The sequence below is a fragment of the Electrophorus electricus genome, chromosome 8 (genome assembly GCF_041902795.1).
Source record: "Electrophorus electricus isolate QZ-2024a chromosome 8, ASM4190279v1, whole genome shotgun sequence".
Lineage (NCBI taxonomy): Eukaryota > Metazoa > Chordata > Actinopteri > Gymnotiformes > Gymnotidae > Electrophorus > Electrophorus electricus.
Window position 1 is genome coordinate 7,227,478 of NC_137504.1, and position 21,532 is coordinate 7,249,009.

The following is a 21,532-nucleotide window of genomic DNA, read 5'->3' on the forward strand; positions in this document are numbered from 1 at the left end:
TTGTGTACCTGTGTGAGGGCCATTGAACGGATGCGCAAAATACCACTGAACAAGTGCTGAGTATTAATCAGTGGTAGCTCAGTTGTCAAGGTACTTGACTTGTAATTGGAAGGTTGCTGGTTCAAGCTCCACCACTACCAAGTTGCCCCTGAGCAAAGCTCTTAACCCTCATGTTGTACTCAGTCATAATTGTAAGTCACTTTGGATAAAAGTGTCATCTAAATGTAGTATTATACTTTGAGATCCAAAACTGGTACCTCTGGAATAGAAATTCATGCTCCCAACCAGGAGCCAGCTATGACATTAGAAGTTTTGCCAACACATACATTATTGTTATTAACAAGTAAACAAAAGCTATTTCATAAAGTATGCGATAATATTTTTTCCTTACATAGAAAATGAGAGGTTGACTATTTGTTATTGTAGCAAAAGACTTTTTTTTATTTGCCCTTCTTGTAGGTGCAGGTGGTGGTGGTGTGGGAAGTTGTAGACTAATAAGGGTCTTCTGATTCAAATTTAGCTTGAAATTGTCCCATGGAAATAATAAACGTATGGTACACATGGTACAGTAATAAAATGACATTTTTGACCGATCACGTCAGGTGAACCTTACAAATCACATTAACCTTTCACTCCAGCACAACCCAGCAGCCCCTGTTCTAGATCAAGTAGCCAAGAAAAGTGGTCCATAGCCCCCAGAGGAACTAAGTTACTAAAATGGTTCACTTTATCATACTAATCTGTTTTCTCAGAAGTGATGAAACATCCAAAGCTCAACTCCCCTAATCATATATATTGTGAGATGGGTAAGCTGTGCAATGACCAGCAGGCTCAAAGTAGTGGAGACATTCTATGCTATTCAGGCAGTGTGAGAGTGAGTGAGCTGAGAGCTTACATGAATCTGAACAGCTGTATAGTGGAAAAGAGCCTATGCTCATCCACAGAGAGTTAGTGTGAGTGGATGCACTAAGTTCCCACTGGTATTGGAGCTGGCTATTTTCATGGCTGTCCCACCTGAGAAAGTGTGAAGCACAGAGAGAGAGTCCAAGCAAAGCCAGAAGAAGTAAAGAGAGGGAGACCATAGAGAAGCACCAAGCTAAAAGTGGGTGACAGATGCACAAGGAGTAAAAGAACTATAGAAATGGGCCAAATTGTAGTCCTTTAAATGGAGCTCAGAAGCCTGGCTCTAGTCGAGCATCAAAAAATTCTGTTTTCTGCCTTCTTCTTTTGGTTATTTTTTTCTTTCTTGTAAATATCATGGCCTTTGCGTTCATAGCTTTTTGTATTCAGAGCTGTTTGTATTTGGAGCTAATTACTGTAATTAGTAAGAAATTAAATAGAAAACCAGGGATTTATGTGAATTAGTGACACAAAATAAAAATGAATCCATCTGTTGTTATTTCATATTTCAGGCAACTAAGATAAAATAGGATATAAAATCATTGAAATTAGCAAAAATAATATTTATTTTCAACTACATTTAATTGAATTTAGTCTGTTGTGCAAATAAGGATTATTGATTTAATTTTAATTTAATTATAGTAACATTATACTAAATAATATATTCAGTGCAGTTCAGAGACAGATGATGTGACTGACTGCTTTACTTTCCAATCTTTCTTTGGTCCTGTGATTTTCATTAATACTACTGTAACGATTCTGCTGGCCCAAAGTGCATGGAGCAGGATGCACAGACTCCCTCGATAAAGTGATACATTTATTAACATAACATACGAATAACGGTAGTACTCACACAACATTAACGACAAACATAATGTACACATTCGAATAAACACAGACAATAAAGTTTAACAATGACTACATACGTGTGTTAACATACAGCAGCAGACTAACAATAACCAACACAATACATACACTAATAGAGGTTTAAATAGACAAAGAAACACAAGACAAAGAAAATCCCCGTGCAGGTGCGTACAATTATTGAGGGCGTGGTTACAAACACGGCAGGACATAGCACGTGACTTGTAGGGGGGAGCGTCCCATGACAACTAGCCTACCCACAGTGTTTTATTTTATTTAGATCACTACATACTATGCTGATTTCCTCTGTGATGTTTTAAATGCGATATACTTTATCTATCTATCTATCTATCTATCTATCTATCTATCTATCTATCTATCTATCTATCTATCTATCTATCTATCTATCTATCTATCTATCTATCTATCTATCTGTCTGTCTGTCTGTCTATTTATATTTCTCCTTATATATTTTTCTTTTTTGGGGGGGGAGTGGGGGTGTGTATAAATAAATAAGGACAAGGGAATTCTCTGGGGGAAGGCAATTGAATACAAACTAAGAGAGAGGACAGAAAGAGAGGTAAATGGAGAGTCTAGACCCAGAGAGGAGTGGAAGCAGAGTGATACAGAGAGAAAGTGCACAAAAAGTCAGAAAGGAAGAGATGGAAGGAACTGATATGGGGAAAGAAGGCATAGGGTGAATAAGAAAGAGAAGCAAACACAAAGGACAGCGATAGAAGGGCCAGAGGAGGCTCTAACTTCAACAAAGACTAGAGCAAAGGCTCTACCTTAGCCAAACATGTAGAGATAGAGAGAGGGAGAAAAAAGATTGTGTTTGTGGTGGGGGGGGGGGGGGGGGGGGGGGGGGAAGAGAGACAGAGGGAGAGAAATGGGCCAACATTCCCCTGCAAGGCATAGCCTGGCATTCAACCATTTAGGAATGCAATAGACATGTTGAAGGAGAGAGAACAATGTTGGTTAAGAACTGAGGTAGCAGTGTTTATACAGTGTCAGGAAAAAAAGAATGAAGTGTGGCAGAGCTGAGAGTCACAGTGGTGTGCTAAAGGACATGCATCTGTGAAACTCACAGAAATGTGCAAATGCTGTCTCAGTAACTTCTATTACTATTTATATTCATTCAGAGAGTTCATGAATATGTATCATCTGATTATGTAGTAAAACATAGATGTGATGAAGATCTACTCGTTTCAGTAATGGCTGGAGTAGGCTGAAGAGTATATACATTTATGTGTATTTAAATAAGAGGAAAGATCTGCTGATGTGTGTTTGTAGGGATAGTTAGACTAACAGATTAGTCTTTATGGTACACAGTTATGTTAAATGTGGCATTAAATTACTTGTTCTTATGATTCTAGTTCATTGCTTACCCCACAGGAATAAGAGCACATGACATGATTATCTAAAATGTATTCCGTGTCCTTGCCGATCGCTGGGGCACATGCTACATGCAGTGTGTCAGTGTGACATAGTGGTGAGCACCTTTGCAGTTGCACTCTCCAACCTGTCTTTCCGTATCACTGCAGGCTCCCTTTCTTCTTCTGGGTTATCTGTCCTCCTCTCTCGAGGTTGGCTGCACTTCCTCCAACAGTTTGTGCACAAACTAAGTTTGTTTTTTTTGTTTTTATTTTGCATAATGTCTTTTTAAAATGAGGCTATAATGAGTAAATGATTGCTGTGATTGTGACATTTAGCAAGTTAGTAGTGGGCTGAAGTTTGGGACAGTGGGGGTGGGGCGAGAGAAAACAGCAGGTGTGCTTATCATGCTTCATTGACAGCTTTGTGTGTCTATCGCTCTCTCTCTCTCTCTCTCATTGCCTCGCCCCTCCCCCCACCTTTCACTCATGTTCTCTGTGCTCACCTCTCCTCTCACTTTATTGCCTGCGATGACAAATTTTCCAAATGCCACTGACAAGTGTTCATTTATTCATTTGCATGCAGACGTTAGTCATGCTGGATGTCTGAGTAAGCCAAAAGTCAAAAGTAGAGTGATGTGAAGCTGACTTAATGACTTTCTTTGTCAGTTTCTTTCTCTACCCCACCCCCAAGCTACTCCCATTCTAATTTTGTTTTAACAAGTTAAACCAACTGGGCATGCTCATCAACATAATACAATGCTTCACATACTTACCATAAATTACAAAAATTACAAAAGCTCTCCACATTACTCATCATCCTTAATATTTGCCCTGATCGCATCCCCACCACACCCATTATTAACTCAGGATTGACAAAGTGTGCTACAGTAGCCGTTTTATAATCCAGATACCTAATTTTACTGTCTCTAACAAATAGTTTTTATGAAAGATTTTTCAATATTGAAAATGTTGAATATGCTTTTGTCCTGCAATAAATCTCCTGTTAGAAAATCATGAAAATTACTAAAGCTTCTAATCAGAAAAGGTATCAAGTTGTCTGCCCTGCGTAAACATTCTCTGATTTCTCATGGATGTATGTTGTGTTACTTTCATTCAGCTATGGTACATAGCTGGGGTTTTTTTTCTACTTCTTGAAAATCACCTAGATTCTGTCCTCTTTCTTCTAATCAAGTGCAAGGTCAACTTTTGATCCCTTTGTCTCTGTACAGATTCTCTTTCCAGCAGTTCTCTGTAACATCTGACTAGAACTGTATGGATCACTTCCAAAAGCAGCACTCTGGAGGCCTTTGTCCTGGTCTCCTCCCTGAGGGCTTTGGCATATTTCCACCCATTCATGTTCATAAAATGCCTTATGTTGTGCATCCCCTTCTTATATGGCATTTTCATATACTTATAGTGGATAAATTTAACCTGTGTCATATTGTCATAATCACATATTGGTTTAATAGGTTTTAATATGTTTTGATTGGTTTAATAGGTTTTAAAGGGGACCTAGTATGCTCATTTCCACTGTTTATTATTTTATTTTTAGGGTCTACTGGAATAGATTTACATGCTTCAGTGTTCCAAAAAACATTTTTCTCATACTGTATATCTGTTAGAGCTTCTGTGCCTTTAAGCAACCCCCTTCCCGCAGTCTACTCTGATTGGTCAGTTCATCCACTCTGTTCTGATTGGTCAACCACCAGAGGGGGTCTTCCTTTGCACTTCCACCCATCTTGCAGTCTGCAGACATACTTTTCTCTATTGAACAGTGTGTTTGAAATGTTAGAAATCATTACAGTGTCTGATGGTTTCCAAGCTGTTCACAGTGCCATGAATGGATATGCAGTTCTTTGCAGGCAGGCAGAACTCATTGTACATGTGTAAATATACTGGGGGCTTTAGAAACTTAACTGGCTAGCCAAGTGGACTGTGACAGTAGCATTATAGCTTGTAATCATAAATTAACCTCCACACTTGAATAGTATTTAACAGAGATCTAAAAGCAGTGCATTGTCATATTTTCAAATTTTGGGTGAAAGTGGACCTGTCATTGATTAGCAAAACCACTATAACAGAATAAGATTAGTTGTCAGGTTAAGCACTGGGTCAGTGGTTTAGCTACAGACAATGACTCCACTCTTGAACAACTACTCCATTCTCAAAGTAGCTGCCTTGTATACTTTAAACATCACAAATCCACAAAAAATAACACATACTTCAATGTTGTGGTCCTAAATCTTCCATTGGGCTAAACAAATTTGGAACTGGCTCATTCAGGAGTAATAGATTCAAAGATCCAGCATCAAACTGCACTTTTTTTTTGAAGCAGTTTTGTCAGGTACACATTAAAATAATTGGAAAGAATGTGGTACATTTATTTAATTTATTATTAATTTATTTGAACTACTGACTTCTTTATGTTTCTACCTTTGGCAGTACATAAAAAGGAGATTTCCCCTCAATGCAGAAGTTCTTCAGCATGGCTACAAATCTCGACAAATGATTCCCAGCCTCTAGTACTTGCTGTGCATTGTGTGAGGGTGTGCCAAGCTTGTCATTAGGCAGGCAATATATAAACAGTTATGAGATTGCATCATTTTGTAACAAAGAATATGGCTGAAATTCTGACAAGGTCTTTCATGTAGCTCAGAAAAGTGATTTCCTCAGAAGAGTGTTAATCACTCTGGCATGTACTTTGGGCTTTGTAGACTGTTAACATGCACAAAAAGCTATATAACACACTAAAAAAGGAAAACCCAAAAAGCACAATATTTACTCTTTAAATTTCTTATCTCTAAGTTCTACATTTTCTGCTAAGGAAATTCCTGCAGGAGACTGGTAGAATGGGGATAAAAACTGTAGACAATACACTGTACACTCACCATTACCATTGCATTTACAAATATTTACCCATACACTCAATGACCACCTTATCATGTGTTTCTCAATACCAAAAATGCTATGGCTGTCAGTGTTCCCCAAGTGAGAGTAGTGCTGTTTTTGTGAACTAGTGAGATAGTTTTGCTGGTGTTCCTCTTGTTATGTGCAAGTCTATAAGTATTGATAGAGCAGCCACCTTCATGGTGTTTCTGGAGGGATGCCTTAGCCTCTTAACTTTGCTGTTAGACAATGGGTCTATAGAGTCCTCATTTCACTGCTCCGCAACCACAGCCAGCTCAGGGGTGTATTCACTAAACGCACAGACTCCAGCTAAATGCCTCTAAATGCTTTTTGTCCATCTCACATTACAGCTTAATGAAACCAAGGGCTGTTGTTTTTTTCCCTACATAATCCTTAGGTCTTGCCACAGAGGTGGGGGATGGTAGCCCATCCTTCGTCTCCTAGGAGTAACATGGAAGATGAAGTCAAGTACACTGTGAGAGAGCCTGTCAGCAGCGCTGAGCTTTCTGAAGCAGAAAGCAGGATCTGTTTTCCTGCATTTCATGGTTTACATAGAATCAGTAGCCTCTCAACCCTTACTCCTTTCCCTCACATTCATGAGGCTATCAATCCCACTGACCACGTGGAGAGAGGGGGTCTGCTTGGAAAAAAGCAATACCAACAAGCTTTCATTGGATCATATATCATACTGTTCTCCCATCATATGAATTAAGCCAGTTTATGTAGCCTCTGGAAGACATATGTGCTAGAGATGTACAGACACATGAGCTAAAAACAAGTTTGAAAAATCTTAATTAGGAATCACTTATGTAGAGCTTCATGAAACATATATAACACTTTGGTCATATCTGCCCCATTGGCTTGTGCAGCACAGATCACATCGACTTTAAGAATGGCCAGGATGTCGGGAGGCTTTGATGAATAAAACCAAGGTTAAATATATTAATATTATATGCTGTTTACACACACACACACACACACACACACACACACACACACACACACACACACACACACACACACACACACACACACACACACACACCTATTGATTATATGAAATGCAACATAGCTCCACTGAATTGCCTGTTCATTTGAGTTGAATATTCCCAGATGCTCTGTCATTGGTACTGAGGGCCAGAGCAGAACTAGCTAGCTGTTAAACAGATTTGCTGTAGCAACCAGATCTCTCCATAAAATAGATCAATGATTATGATCTAGCCTATATAACCAAACCTTAATAGTATCTCCCAAAGCACCCACTGAAAACCAACTCAACTAGTTATGTATTCTGTGTCAACACAGAAGGCAAACATAGAATGTGTTTGGCTTAGAGCTTTTTGATAATGTCAGATGAAAGCCTTCCTTGGGCTATGTTCCTGAGGAGCCAAAGCCCCTTTAAAAAGGTCACCCTGACCCAGAGCAGAGTTAAGATGAGGTTTGGGAGGGGGAGGCCAGGGAGAATGTTGTTAAGGTGATTGCTGTCTTGATTGCTACAAGCAGCCTGCATGTACCCTATAGCGCTCTCCCTTGCTTCTTACCCTCCCCTCTCTCTCTCTCTCTCTTTCTGTCTCTCTCTCTCTCCCTCTAGCTCCCGCTCCTCCCTCCATCCCCCTGGGAATGGACTCACATGGGTAATTTCAGCATGCAATGCACCCGCCACTCTAGCAGATAGTAGAACATAGAAGACTCTACTGCACCAGAAGACAGAAGAAAGTAGAAAATGTTACTGAAAAACTGCAGTAGTATGGAAACAGCTTGCCATGTGCTTTGTGCCTGAAACCCGTCACTGCCACTCAGGCATCCACTGCAGCATGATAATGAATACTTGCAATGAAGGCTTTCTTTCTTTCTATATTTTTTCATTGTTATGCTTGTTATGCTTGGAATTATTTAGCCCGTTTCTGTGTGTGTGTGTGTGTGTGTGTTTGTGTGTGTGTGTGTGTGTGTGTGTGTATGTACAGCTTGGTGGCTTGATGGGGAATGATTTCTATGTTTGGGGAATGATTTCTATGTTTGTTCCCAGATTTCCATGCTCCATGAAAAAAGGCAAATTGAAGCACATTGAGATTTAATTGAAAAAAATATATGTAGTATAAACAAGACAGTGTGGCTCTTGTAATGGTTTCATGTTGAGTAAGAGGTCTGGAATGACAAACCAGGTAAGGGAATATACTGCATCAAATCAGAGAGTGTTCACTGTGGAATTGTATGATTGGTATGTAAAAAGAGTCTTTAAAAGCTGCAGCTCTCCGAAACTTCACTCAGCTGAATAAAACCTTTGACTGTGGCAGTTCTGTTTGATTTGAGTAGGATGAGAGTTTCTAAGGTGGTTGTTTAAGTGGAAGCCTGCAGATATCTTTAACTCTGCATGTTTTGCATGTGAGCTGGCGTATGTTCATAAGATCAAACTGTCCGTGAGTGCATGTGTGTGTGCGTGTGTCTTTAAGTGAGAGCATGCATGGTGTGTGGGTGTGTGTATATGAACAATTCTACTAGTGTGTATAATTCCCCTATTTATGATCCCATGGGAATGTGGAGATTCTAGCCAAGTGCTTTTTGCTCGGATGGGTCTGTGTGATGTGTGTGTGTGTGTGTGTGTGTGAGAGAGAGAGAGAGAGAGAGAGAGAGAGAGACAGAGACAGAAAACATAAACTGGCCTCTGTCCTTTTGGATAAAGTGTTCCTCTGCACTCTCATCTATGTGCTCAGCTCCAGGTGCCGGGGTCCTCCTCTGCCCTCAGGAGAGGCAGGGCTCTGCAGTCTGCCGTCCATAAGCCAGCCCTCTCAATGCATCCATAATCAAAGAGCCTGTGTTTAAAGCACAATAAGACCATTTTAATAATCTACAATTATCCCCGAACACGCATGAGTGGCAATCACTGGAGAATTACTGAGACAGCTAGACAAAAGATGCTTTAGTTGGGTCTATATTCGGTAAATTATAATTATGACAGAGGCCAATTTAACGTAGTGTGTGGGTAACTAATGCTAACATATGTCTCCCTGACAGCAAATGCTGAACGCAACAATACATTTTTTGTACATTGTTTTGTGCATTGTTTTGCAGTGTGTGTGTGGATAAGGAAGAACGTGAACCATCAAAGCCAGCTTTCTGGCAGTACTTTGCAGTTAAGCTCCAGACCTCTGAGTAGGACTGGCTGCTGAAACTTTCAAGATGAAACTTTCAGGATGAAACTTTTAGGATATCAGAACTATTAGAAGGGAGAAGCATTTAATAGAAGGCCTTTATTACATATGCAAAAATGTTTATATTAATATGATCATTATATTTTATCTTTATTTATCTGTTTTAAACAGGTTAGTTGACATCAGGTTTTCCAGTCAACTCAGTTGTTGAATTTAGCTGCTTTATTTTAAAAGTGCACAATTTGGTAACTTACAATAGTATTCTAAGGAAAACTTTGCAGCATGGATTGATAAGTACAATCTGGTCTGACAAAAAAAGATTTTAGAAGACTTCAAACTTGAGGGTTCTTTGAAGATCTGTACCCAGTAAAACACATTTCAGCACCATTACTACTCTAGGAGAGGGAGTCTTACATGAAGTGGTACAAGGGTATGCCTCATAATCTGCCAACAAGTAACAAAACCCCTAGAGTGACAACTAAGAATCTGCTGCCATCTCTTATACATCTGTGTTCCTGCATCTACTTTAGGAAAAACATTGACACGTGTTCATCTGAGGTTACCACAGCTCTCAGGAGGAACTAAAAAGTACATTCTATTCCTTCTCAAGTTTGTAAAAAACACTGGATGTTCCATGGCACTACTAGAGTAATGTCAAATAGAGAGATGAAACAATAATTTAACTTTATAGAAAGTGTACATTCAAGTATGTAGGAACAAAGTACTGCTCACCAAACCCTAATCTCCACTATGATACATAGAGGTAGATATACAGTGATGTGGGGCTGAATCAGGACTCACATGGCTTGCAATCAGTGGCCAATGAATTCTAAATTGTGTTAGAATGTTCCATGGCAGAACAGAGGATAAAATTCAGAGGTGTCATGCAATTAATGCACACAGGTAAATCAGCAACAGTGCCACATACAGATGAAATTTGTTATTTTAGAGCCTGGACCTCAGTCCTATTGAAGTATTCTGCCCTGACCTGAATGATGGAAATTCTTCCTTCTTCCCATGATATTCTAATTCATCTAAAACATGTGAAAGATTGTTTTTGCAGACATCCATGGAATGTCTACATTTTAGCCACAGTGCAAATTTGTAATATGTCTTTGAACAGTATAGAAAAGATGAAGATGATTAATGTGGTCACATGCAAGGCATCTTTTTTAAATGTAGAGAAGCTTTCATGGTCTTAGAAAAGAAATTGATGAAGGACATTAAAAAGTCATCTATCATTTTTGCAGTTGTAAAAATGATGGGTTTGGTGTCTGCAAAAATACTTACCTGAAAGATTAACCAGCATCCAGATGGGACAAAACATTTAAATGAATGTAGTTCTCAGTAGATGTTTACAAAGAACTAATTCGGGTCTGCTGGTGCCACAATATCTGCTGGAGCCATTCTCCCATCATGGGGGTCATAGCCCCTAGTGTTCCGATTACCACGGGAACCACAGTTGCCCTCACCCTCCACATCTTTTCTAGCTCTTTCTTCAGCCCTTAGTATTTCTCAATCTTTTTGTGTTCCTTGTTCCTGATGTTGTTATCACTTGGGATTGCACATCTTGTCTGTCTGTATCTGGAAGTCCCACTGGATCTGGGGCATGATAATTTTCCACCACCTTTGGGGGTATATCATACTTAGACCTTAGAAGTTCCAGCCCATACTTGACACAGATGTTTCTGTATACTATGCCAACCACTTGGGTATGGCATTCCATGTATGCTCTGCCTGCTAGCATCTTGCAATCCACTGTTATGTGCTGGATTGTCTCAGGGGCATCTTTGCACAGCCTGCATCTGGGGTTAATACATTTTCATGAACAAGATAAACAGATAGCTAGTAGCTAACTGTCATAGCTAGAGCTATCTTTCTGGCCATTCTGGCCATTTTCCTTTATGGGAAAAATATATCTATGGTGTTTTCAAATCCCCAGTTGCACTCCTGTGGTTAACCAACACATTACATACATTTTGCACATACATTATATGGTCAAAAATATGTGACATGAAAAGCCCATTACCATCACACTTATTTGCGTACTTCCCCAAACCATGCAGATTAATATGGAGTCCCCCCACTCCTCCCCCATTGATTGCCAGAATAGGAAAGGGCCCTTCCAAAATGGCTGCTGATGCTGTAGCATTAACTTTATGCTCCACTAGAACTAAGGCGCCAAGCCCAAACCCCGAAACACCGCCCACCTTCTCTATCAAACTTAACAGTTAGCGTTATGCATTCCAATAGGAAGCATTTTCCTGGCATCTGCCAAACCCAATTATCATCTGTCAGGCTGCCAGATAGTGTGTGATTCATCATTACAGAGAACACGTTTCCACTGTTCTGGAGTCCAGTGGTGGTATTCTTTATGCATGATTCTTGTGTACAAATGCACAGTTTTAGTACATCTACACCTGCAGTGACATGTACAACATGTACAGTCTTGTACAACTTTATATGCATTTTGCATATTTGAACACAATATAAATTTTCTATAATGGACACGTCTACATCTGTATATTTCACAGCTTATATTTTTATAGCTTGCACTTTTTGGAAATGGTGAAGTAGAGTGTATGTTAATCTGTATACATTCTGTATTTAATGTTGTGTATTTACATACCGGACGAGGCTATGCACCCGAGCTATTCTGCATATCCTGGATTAGTAAAATGTGATGACAAAATTCATGAACTGCTTTAAGTTACCCACTTTGGCAAGCAGCTCTCTCAGGCCCTCTATTGAATTTTACCAAAGAGACTCTAAATGAATTCTACGAGTGCAAACTAATCTGCTTTAAGTGTGCAAATGCAATAGAAAGTGGATGTATATCCTCCCTTGGGGTCGGTTGTTTAATTAAACTTTTAGGTCCCTAACTGTCTCTCGGTCTCTCTCTCTCTCGCTCTCTCTCTCTCTTTGTCTACCATCCCACAGTCTGCTCACAGTACTCAAGGGGTGTGTTTGCCATTTTTGGCCTGTACGACAAGCGCTCTGTTCATACGCTGACGTCTTTCTGCGGAGCCCTGCACATCTCTCTCATCACGCCCAGCTTCCCTATTGAGGGCGAGAGCCAGTTCGTCCTGCAGATGAGGCCATCCATGCGGGGCGCCCTGCTCAGCATCCTCGACCACTATGACTGGAACCGCTTCGTCTTCCTGTATGACACTGATCGGGGTGAGACTCAAGCACACACATACACACAAAACACAGGACGGCAGTGTAGCCAATATGTTTGAAGTCAAGGGTCAGTGCTTCGTAGAGAGAGGAAGTGCTTGCACTTCTTCCTTCAAATGGATCGGATCTGGAACATTCATCTGGGAATAAAGATGCAGCTGCAACTTATTATTATTCTGAGGCCTTGCACTTAATAAACCAATACATTTTCTACTGAGTCTTATAGAAATGACCAATGTTTCTGCATTGGTGAGCTCTTTAAATTGTTGGAAATTTCAGGCATGTTCCTAATATGTTACCAGGGCATGAGTATGTAATATATGTAAACAATTATCTAAATTACAGGAGATTTTGGGTTTAATACCAGTACCAAATTAATGCCTTGATGGGATTGCTCCAGTGGATCATGAATGAAAGTAATTGCTGCTTTCCTCAAAATAAGTGTTTGCTGTGATACCTCTTGCTTCGAACATCTATAAAACCTCCTACACTTTGCCGTGACTATAGCAACACTAAAATAGAAATAAATAAATAAAGATTTCTAACAGATATATGCAGAGGTTAAAAGACATGTTGATCTGAGTATAACAGACTCATTGCACAATGCCTCTAAGAACAGTCTGGTGTTTAGTATGATGTCTTTAGTGCTGACATCTTGACAGCCTGGGATTATAGGCTCTTCTCTTTGGGAAAGTGTTTATATTTCCTGCTAGTGTTGTATTAGAATGGATGGTTGCTGTGCTTTTATTTTTCTGGAATGTGTCCTGGTCCCGTTTGTTTTGAATACTTCCCTTGCCAAGAATCAGAGCCTTTGTCTTTTGTCCTTCCTCTCTGTCAGCATCTCCACTCCCCTCTTCCTCCTCCCCAGTGTGCTCAATCACCATACTGGCAGGAGCCCCAGTGGGAGAGCTGTGACTTCTGTTACACATTTACCCTTTCTGCAAGAGCCCAGTAGATGAACTACAGATACATCTTGTTTTATCCTCCCATTATCTGAGAGTGTGTGTTTTGTGTACACCTAAAATTTCACAATATCTGAGTAATCCACACCATCTAGAAAAAACAACAACAAAAAAAATGGCCATATTCTTTTTCCAACCTAAATAACATGAAGGTCTATTGATTTTTATGACACAAGGAGCAGATTCTGCATTTCAATATGTGAAACAGCAGTGGCATCTGAATTTTAAGAGTTAGTGCAAGAAGTGCAATTTTGACATATGTTAGTATAGTATCTGGGTTATCATGGTTATTGTTTTTTAAGAATATGGTTATTTTGGTTTTTTATTTTAAGTTAAATCATGTTTAGTCAATCATGTGTAAATGGGCCACAGTGCCTTTAAAAATATTAAGTAGTGAGAAATAACATTTCGAGTTTGTGTTTTGGGTGCAAGAATGTGTTATTTTTCCACAATGCCCTGATGTTCTTGGAGTTTGTAAAAGGTACTTTGTAACTGATGCACTGCAGTTAGTGTCAAGATATGGAATCATTTCATGGCTTGTGCAATGTGTATCAGAGGATGCTTTCAGGAAGAAAATAATGATTTCGACAAGACATAGGAACAAATGTACGCATTAGGGGCATGAGATGTCAAACTTTTGTAGACCAATAGTAGAGCATGGTTTTACTGCAGAAATTATATCTCAAATATTGAAAAATGTTTTTAAATATTTCTAGGTGTTTCTGATCCAGTGCTACTGTGGTTGTAGGGCCAGTGTGCCTCCCTGTGAGTGCATGCTTGCACTGCAGACTGAGTATGCAGAAAGCAGTGTGGGGTTGGTTCAAACTCACTGGACTGTGAGGGATCTCATAAGACATAAGCAGAGCGCAAAGATACATGATGAATGGCTCAGAATGAGGAGATGTCCTTGCTCGTGTTCTCTACCTTTCTCTTTCTTTATCTCTGTATTACTTCATTCCTTCTCCATATCTCTTTCCTGCTGTCAACCACTGTTCTTCCTCTTCTTTCTCTTTTCATCTTCTTTTACTGATAGAAAGAAAGCAATTCTGTGTAGTGTTGCTTCCCCCTGCTGGGCTGGATGGCAAATATGCAGTAAGGGTTAGAGGGGGGGTTGTCAAGGAGATGCTGCTTTGCAGAGTATTATACTAATGTGAATTTTTAATGAATCGTCCTCTATACAAAAATGCACACACACACAAACACACACACACACACACACACACACACACACACACACACACACACACACACACACACACACGCACACGCGCATGTACACACACACACACAAACACACACACAGCTTCTGGCTACAGATTTATTAGACATTAATCAGTGCTGTATTCTCTGTGGGAGTACTTGAATTATTAGTTGCAAGGGCTGTGACAGGGAATTGGAAGTGAAGGCATTTCATATGATGACACAGCACAGAGAGTTGTTACTGCAGGTGTCTGCAGCTGCTAGGGGCCCAGAGAAGGCTTTGTGTCCAGGCATAGTTTTAACATTACTGAACCTAATGTATGTCTGTGAGCACATACCTGGTCCTATGTGATATTTGTTTATGATTGATTGGCATTGACTGAATTGGTTTACAGATTGCCACAGTGGAAGATATGTTATGTTGGTCCTAATATGTTATATGTTAATGGAAATCTATGGAAAAGTGTATCCCTGGAGCATCTAATAACATCTAATGTGCACTGCTTAATGTATATGCATCCAACCCACCAACTGTGCATAAATATACAACTCAAGAAAGCCAGAAGGTTATCTGTCAGTCTGATTGCTGTTTAACAGGATATAACTTTCTTGCTCCTGAAGAAAGACCCAGGTGCATGCAGGGTCATATGCCTTATTATGTGAGAATTTAGGATAAGAACCTAGTAAGTATAAATAAACATGGGCCCCAAATGGCAAACTGCAGGGTTGCCAGATTAAACATAGGTTAATCCACTAATTAGGGGAGCAAGAGGGAGTAGTTGCCAAATTCTGATTGTGACCATAAGGGTCTGTTTTACAGGGACATCTGCTCATCTTGGAGTCAAGTGGCTTATGAAGGCTGAGGGTGTCTCTCTCGAATAGCCAGATTAACATATCTAACATCATCCTGGTGTGACGGGAGCAAGCAGTATGGCAGGCTGGAATTAGAGCTTTGGTAATGGAGCTCTCCTCAGAGCTGTCATCAGAGCCTCACTAACACCTCTAGGGTGTGAGAACAGGCTACTCTTTCTGCCAACTTGGCTTTACAATGTGATAGTTGTCTCAGTTGCAAGAATTACTTATTTTGGATTGCAGGTAATGGCAGCAAGAAGTGTGGCATTCTGCCCTTTTTCCCCCAAAATGTTCTTCATGATGAAATGATTGCTGCTGTGGAAGGAGGCCTAAAGCCAGCTGAAATGTGACTATTTTCATTACCATGTAGACACTGCATTGAATTTTATACAGTTTGCTGCAGCTGTGTTCTCTATAATGTGGTTGCGATGACTTGCTGATTAAGTCACATGTTGTCTTTTTGTTGCTCAGTTAGAAGCAGAATGACAGTGTTCTCCCATCCTGCAGGATACTCTGTACTGCAGGCCATCATGGAGAAAGCAGGCCAGAACAACTGGCAGGTTAGTGCCATCTGTGTGGAGAACTTCAATGATGCCAACTACCGACAGCTCCTGGAAGACCTGGACCGCAGACAGGAGAAGTCGTTTGTGATAGATCTGGATCCAGAGAGACTTTCCAACATGCTGGAGCAGGTATGTCTCCTGACCACAAAGTGCATTGTTTTTGTTACTGTTTCAAAGAATCTATGTAAACAAAAAGAATGACAAACCAGTAGGCAAAAAAAAATACAGTTTGAAATGATTCAATCTGTAAGAAAAACATCTACTGTTTGCTAGATCACAGTCCCACAAGATTGCCTTTTGGAATAATTTCCTCACTGTTATATGCCTTTGAGATACGAAAGATGTTATTTACTTATTATCCTTGCACTGACAGAATATTATCAGAACGCACAGGCTCCCTGATTACTGATAATTAAAAGCAGCAGAGGTCCACATCCCTGCTGCTTGCCCTGTCCCTCTCAGATGAGGATTGAACATTGACAACTGTGTTTGTGCTATGGATCTTCCTCATCACACTGTCTGGCTTAACTCCACAGATTGTGAGTGTTGGAAAGCATGTTAAAGGCTACCATTACATCATGGCAAATTTGGTGAGCAAAACTGTATTCCCTTATTACCCTATTGCACGTGTCAGCTTTGCCTCTTTTCAAGTCCCCATTTATCTTTTTCTTTGTGCCACCCTTCCTTCTTGTCTTCCTTATTTAGCACCTTCTCGCTTTATTCCCCTCATCTTACTACTTCTCCTTCCCCTCCCTTTTTCTGTGGCTTTCTTAATCCTCTCTATTTTCTGTGCAAGGTACGTCAGTTGTGGAGTCTAATTTATATTCCCGGCTGCAGTGGCAGGGACAGAACTGGCTCTGTGCTTTTGCACGGGACTGACTCATGGGGGCATGCAGGGGATGAGTGTTTGCAGAATTACTCTTATCTCTGCCCAGCTTTAATCATTTTTCTCTCACTCTCGTTCTCTCATTTTTCTGCTTCCCCCCACCCCCACCCCTCCTTTTGCCCTAAAAGGGCTTTAAAGACATCAATCTGGAGCGCTTCATGTATGGTGGGGCGAATGTGACGGGTTTTCAGCTGGTGGACTTCAGTCATCCCATGGTGATTAAGCTCCTGCAGCGCTGGAACAAGCTGGACCAACGCGAGTACCCTGGCTCTGATATCCCTCCTAAGGTAAACTCCCCCTAAAGCCATGGCCCCTCTCTCTTTTTGCTCCGGCTCTAGCATATAAAATCATACAGAGATATTCTACAGATATGCCAAACGCAAGCATTCCAATTCCTCTCAGATCTTATCCAACATTTTATGATAGCAATGCACATATGCATTGCTGTGTAACATTAGTAAGACTTAATCCCCAATGACCCTATACATTCAAAAGGGTTTGAAGCAGTCTTCACCAACACATGCTGGAATCATGTACACCTGAAGCCCCATATGCCCTGTATTATGCTTTGCATATACAATAAAGTCTTGCTGTATATGCTATAATGGTCTTATTTTAATCTCAGTGATTTAGCCCATGTCTAACCTTGTCAGAGTCTAACAGGTAAAGGCACTGTGGTAGTTATATCCTTTCTCACTGTGACTGCATGCTGGGGGGACAGGGGGACTAAGGATGTCCATGTGAAGGGTGCTGTGGGGCAAAGGAAATCCCTTCAGGGATGCTGCTTTACTGGGTGGCTACTTCTCACCACACACCACTGGCTAAGGCTAGAACCTGTGCTCTGAAGAGTTTAAAGGTATTAAGAGCTCAGAGAAAGGTGGCTGGGCAGCATGGTGTGTGTGTGTGTGTGTGTGTGTGTGTGTGTGTGTGTGTGTGTGTGTGTGTGTGTGTGTGTGTGTGTGTGTGTGTGTGCGTGCGCATGTGTGTGTGTGTGTGTGTGTGTGTGTGTGTGTGTGTGTGTGTGTGTGTGTGTGTGTTCATAATGTAGCTGGGGGGCACAGACACACACATATTGACAAATAGATGCATAACACAGTGAGACACATGGTTTGCACACATTGACTGTGAATGCAAGGTCTAGGAATGCTGTATTTCCCCCTTGTCTTGGCTCACTCTCTATCTCTTATGGTCGTTTCTTTCTTTGTTCTCTTTGTTCAAAGACTACTCTCTAGCATTTGCACTGCTAAAAGTACACTCAAAGCTCTCTTACCTGTTAATTAAGGCCCTTTTACTGCCACAGATATTCTCCAAGTCCCTAAAGTGTAGGCAGTTCTCTTCATCATGTGAATTGTTGGCAGGTGCGTCAGGGCCCAATCCCCATGTTGAAGAGCTTACACAAATTTGCCCCCCATGGCCCAAGAGAGGGCCAATCGAGCACCGCACAGTAGCTAGGCTGATCGAACTGTTTAGCATCCACTCTTTAACCCTCTACCCTGGTACAAACGGTGGGTCACTAGTCCCCATCACTGCAACACCAATGTCTCAATGATGAACTCCTGCCATCTTTGATAATTTATACACAACTGCAACACTGCAGTGTTTTCTCTCTCTCTGTCAGTGAGTGTATATATCTCTCTTGCCATTCCTCTGTCTTTTTCTATTTCTCCCTCACATGCACATGCTCTGCCTCCCTTCCCTCCTCTTCTCATGTGATGTTTTTGCCTTGAGGTCTCTCCATATTTTGTTGGTGATGGAACAAAGAATTGCCATTCCTACACCATCAATCCTTCTGTGGGAATCCAAACACATTTTCATAGAGCTGTCCTGTCAGCCATCAAAGAGAACAGGCTGATTGAACTGTGAGCACTGGGGTTGTACAGAAGAGTGGAAAACTGTGGACACATTGTTTTATTTTATGTGGACAGATTCACATTGGTTTAAGTAACAATAACAGGTTTGAGTTCTCATGGATCATGGTTCATGGACAGAATTCTTTGCCAGCTCCATCTGCGTGTGTGTGTGTGTGTGTGTGTGTGTGTGTGTGTGTGTGTGTGCGCACGCATATGTGTGTGCATGATTCATTCTGTATTCTTTTATCACAGCATGGCCAGTTATCGGTGCAGTCAGACCTGCTTCCCATAACATCCGGCCAGCCATCCTCCATCTCCCCTCCCTCTTCCCTGGAGGGTGAACAGCGCCTGGCAGGCAATGTGTCAGAGTGCCATGATTTCACATGCTCAGCCTGCTCCTAACTTGTGCAATGACAAGCTTGTGCGAGTTGTGCACTCCAACGTGCCACTGCTCTCTCCTCTCTTGCCCGCCCTTGCCTGCACTCTTTTCTGTGCGTCTCAACCTCACACATTCTCTCATTCATATGCTGTGAACTAGCTGAGCCATTTCCTTTTTTTTATGCTGGAGAAGCGTGACATTATTTTTGTAATGCAGCTGTCTTTTACAGCAAAAAAATCCTTCTTATCCTAACAGCTCTGCTAAATTTTGCTGTTCAGTGTGCTTTGAATTTGTTATTTTGAACGGTTGAACTATAAACATGGACTCCCTCTTTTAGACACCACATGACAGTTAAGCCATTTACAATTATGAGATCCACTCTACTTATTTCATATGTCCATGGTAGCAGAACAATATTTGTGTACAGGAAGAATTAAGTACATGGCTTGGGAGGAAGGGATAAAGGAACATAGGTTTGAGAAAGTACTGCATTGGATGTTTGGTATTTCTATGACCTTTACCTGACCTTTCTCCCTCTGAAGTACACCTCTGCTCTGACATACGATGGTGTGATGGTGATGGCGGAGGCCTTCAGGAGCCTGCGCAGGCAGAAAGTGGACATCTCTCGCAGAGGCAATGCAGGAGACTGCCTGGCCAACCCCGCAGCTCCCTGGAATCAGGGCATCGACATGGAGCGCACCCTCAAACAGGTTGGCACCACTAGAGAACTTGAAGGGATGAGGGTGTATAGTGTCAGGGGCACAAAGCATCCTGGGAGAGGGTGGTTGTGGGCTAAAGATGAAGACAAACGTGTACTGGACACACCCGCAAAACCCACAAATCTCAAGCAGAAAATGGTGTGAGGAAATTGAAAGTAGGTGTGAGAAATAGAGTGAGCTAGAGAGAGAGAGAGAGAGAGAGAGAGAGAGAGAGAGAGAGAGAGAGAGAGAAGATGGTGCTAAGCCTGAATGAGGAGAATGACTTAAGAGTGAGTAGGGGCAGCAGACTAATGGGGTTGTGCACAGCAGCAGTTGGATAAGCAGTAATTACATTGTTTATCACTGCAATCCAGGTCCGGCTCCAAGGATTAACAGGAAATGTCCAATTCGACCACTACGGGCGCAGAGTCAACTACACTATGGATGTGTTTGAGCTGAAAAACAACGGCCCTCGAAAAGTAATATCTCCAGCATGCCATCGTCCCATCTGTAATGTCCTGGATTGGTCTTATCTTTACATTTTTGTCATACATCATGCATTTTCGTGAATACCAGAATGCATTATTTTACTATTGTCTTCAAGTAAATGTGACAACATCAGGTGAACCAGTCAACTCATACAGTAAATGTGTATGTTTATCTGCCCTTTGTTTGGTGTCTGTCTTTCTGAGAAAAGTTTTTGTCTTTAATCTTTCCCCTTTCATATGCTGATTTTTGGTCTTTTTACTTGATTTTCTCTGTGTCTAATAGTCCATGGCCTATTTGATGGAACTAACAGGAGCGATCCTGAAGAGACTGCCTTGCCTTTTGACTGCATGTTTATCCTGACTGCCCTCTCTTGCTGCTGCAGGGTGGCAGGGTATGCATAGCATACCTGAGGATCTTTTGAGGATTGAAATTATAATAAGACTCATTAAAATGTTTTAAAGAATGTTATTCAGGATTTTCATAAAATTAGCAACTTCCTGCATATCTGGTTAAATGGTGTATGTGCTCCTGATCCAATAGTTTGGTCTTTTTCTGAATGTTGAGACTGTGGAAAATAGCAATGAGTTTGCTATCACCTTTCCATTTCAATTAACATGTAAAACACACCAAAGTACTTTTTAAATCTGAATCCTATCATAGGTTTAATCAAAACAATAAAACAAACAAACAAACAAAAACTAACAAAGCCTGGTCTTATGTAGTAGGTACTGCAAAGGTTCCTGTCACACATCTCTCTTCTACAGTCCTACAGAGGGTCCTGTGCCAGCATGCTGCTTTATGGAGTGTGGTGGCTTCTGGCTGCTATTGAGCAGCGTGTCTGGGGAAGAGCGATAGAGGGAGGCAGGGCAGGGAGGCGAGGAACGCGGTGTGGGCTGGCAGCCTTTGGGGAGCATCAATCAGCCACCTGAGAGGCTGCAGCCTGTGCTGGTGGGGGTGGGCAGGGAGACCTGGCTCCATTCACTCCGCCAGGTCCCGCATGAACACGGCCCCTGTCTCCTCCATGCATCAGTCACTCTTTGCTCAGTGTCACATAACACAAGGCGATATCATTGCCTTGGCTGTGCTCTCTCAGGCCTAGCCCCACTGCGCCATCCTTTGGAGTGGGCGTTCAGTATACACACTGAATTCAGTGATGCTGGCTCTCAGAGTAACTGGTTCTAATTAGCATAACTCCAGATATTCACGCACATAGGCACGTATACATATACTAATCCAAACCAAAACATACATGATTTTTAATTGTATGACCATCTCAT

At 41.2% G+C, this 21,532-nt stretch overlaps 1 protein-coding gene across 12 annotated transcripts in view; it reads left to right on the plus strand.

The window, feature by feature from the left end:
- Positions 1-21,532, plus strand: part of gria4b (glutamate receptor, ionotropic, AMPA 4b) — a 63,528-nt gene that overhangs the window by 17,910 nt on the left and 24,086 nt on the right. For all 12 annotated transcript variants that reach the window (XR_014124891.1, XR_014124892.1, XM_035527162.2 and 9 more), the window contains exons 3-8: positions 12,137-12,376; positions 15,898-16,082; positions 16,490-16,543; positions 16,968-17,126; positions 19,611-19,778; positions 20,141-20,245. Coding sequence is in view for 10 of the 12 variants with exons in the window: in XM_035527162.2 (XP_035383055.1) it covers positions 12,137-12,376; positions 15,898-16,082; positions 16,490-16,543; positions 16,968-17,126; positions 19,611-19,778; positions 20,141-20,245 (911 nt within the window). In the remaining 2 variants the exon portion in view is untranslated. The remainder of the gene's footprint in view (positions 1-12,136; positions 12,377-15,897; positions 16,083-16,489; positions 16,544-16,967; positions 17,127-19,610; positions 19,779-20,140; positions 20,246-21,532) is intronic.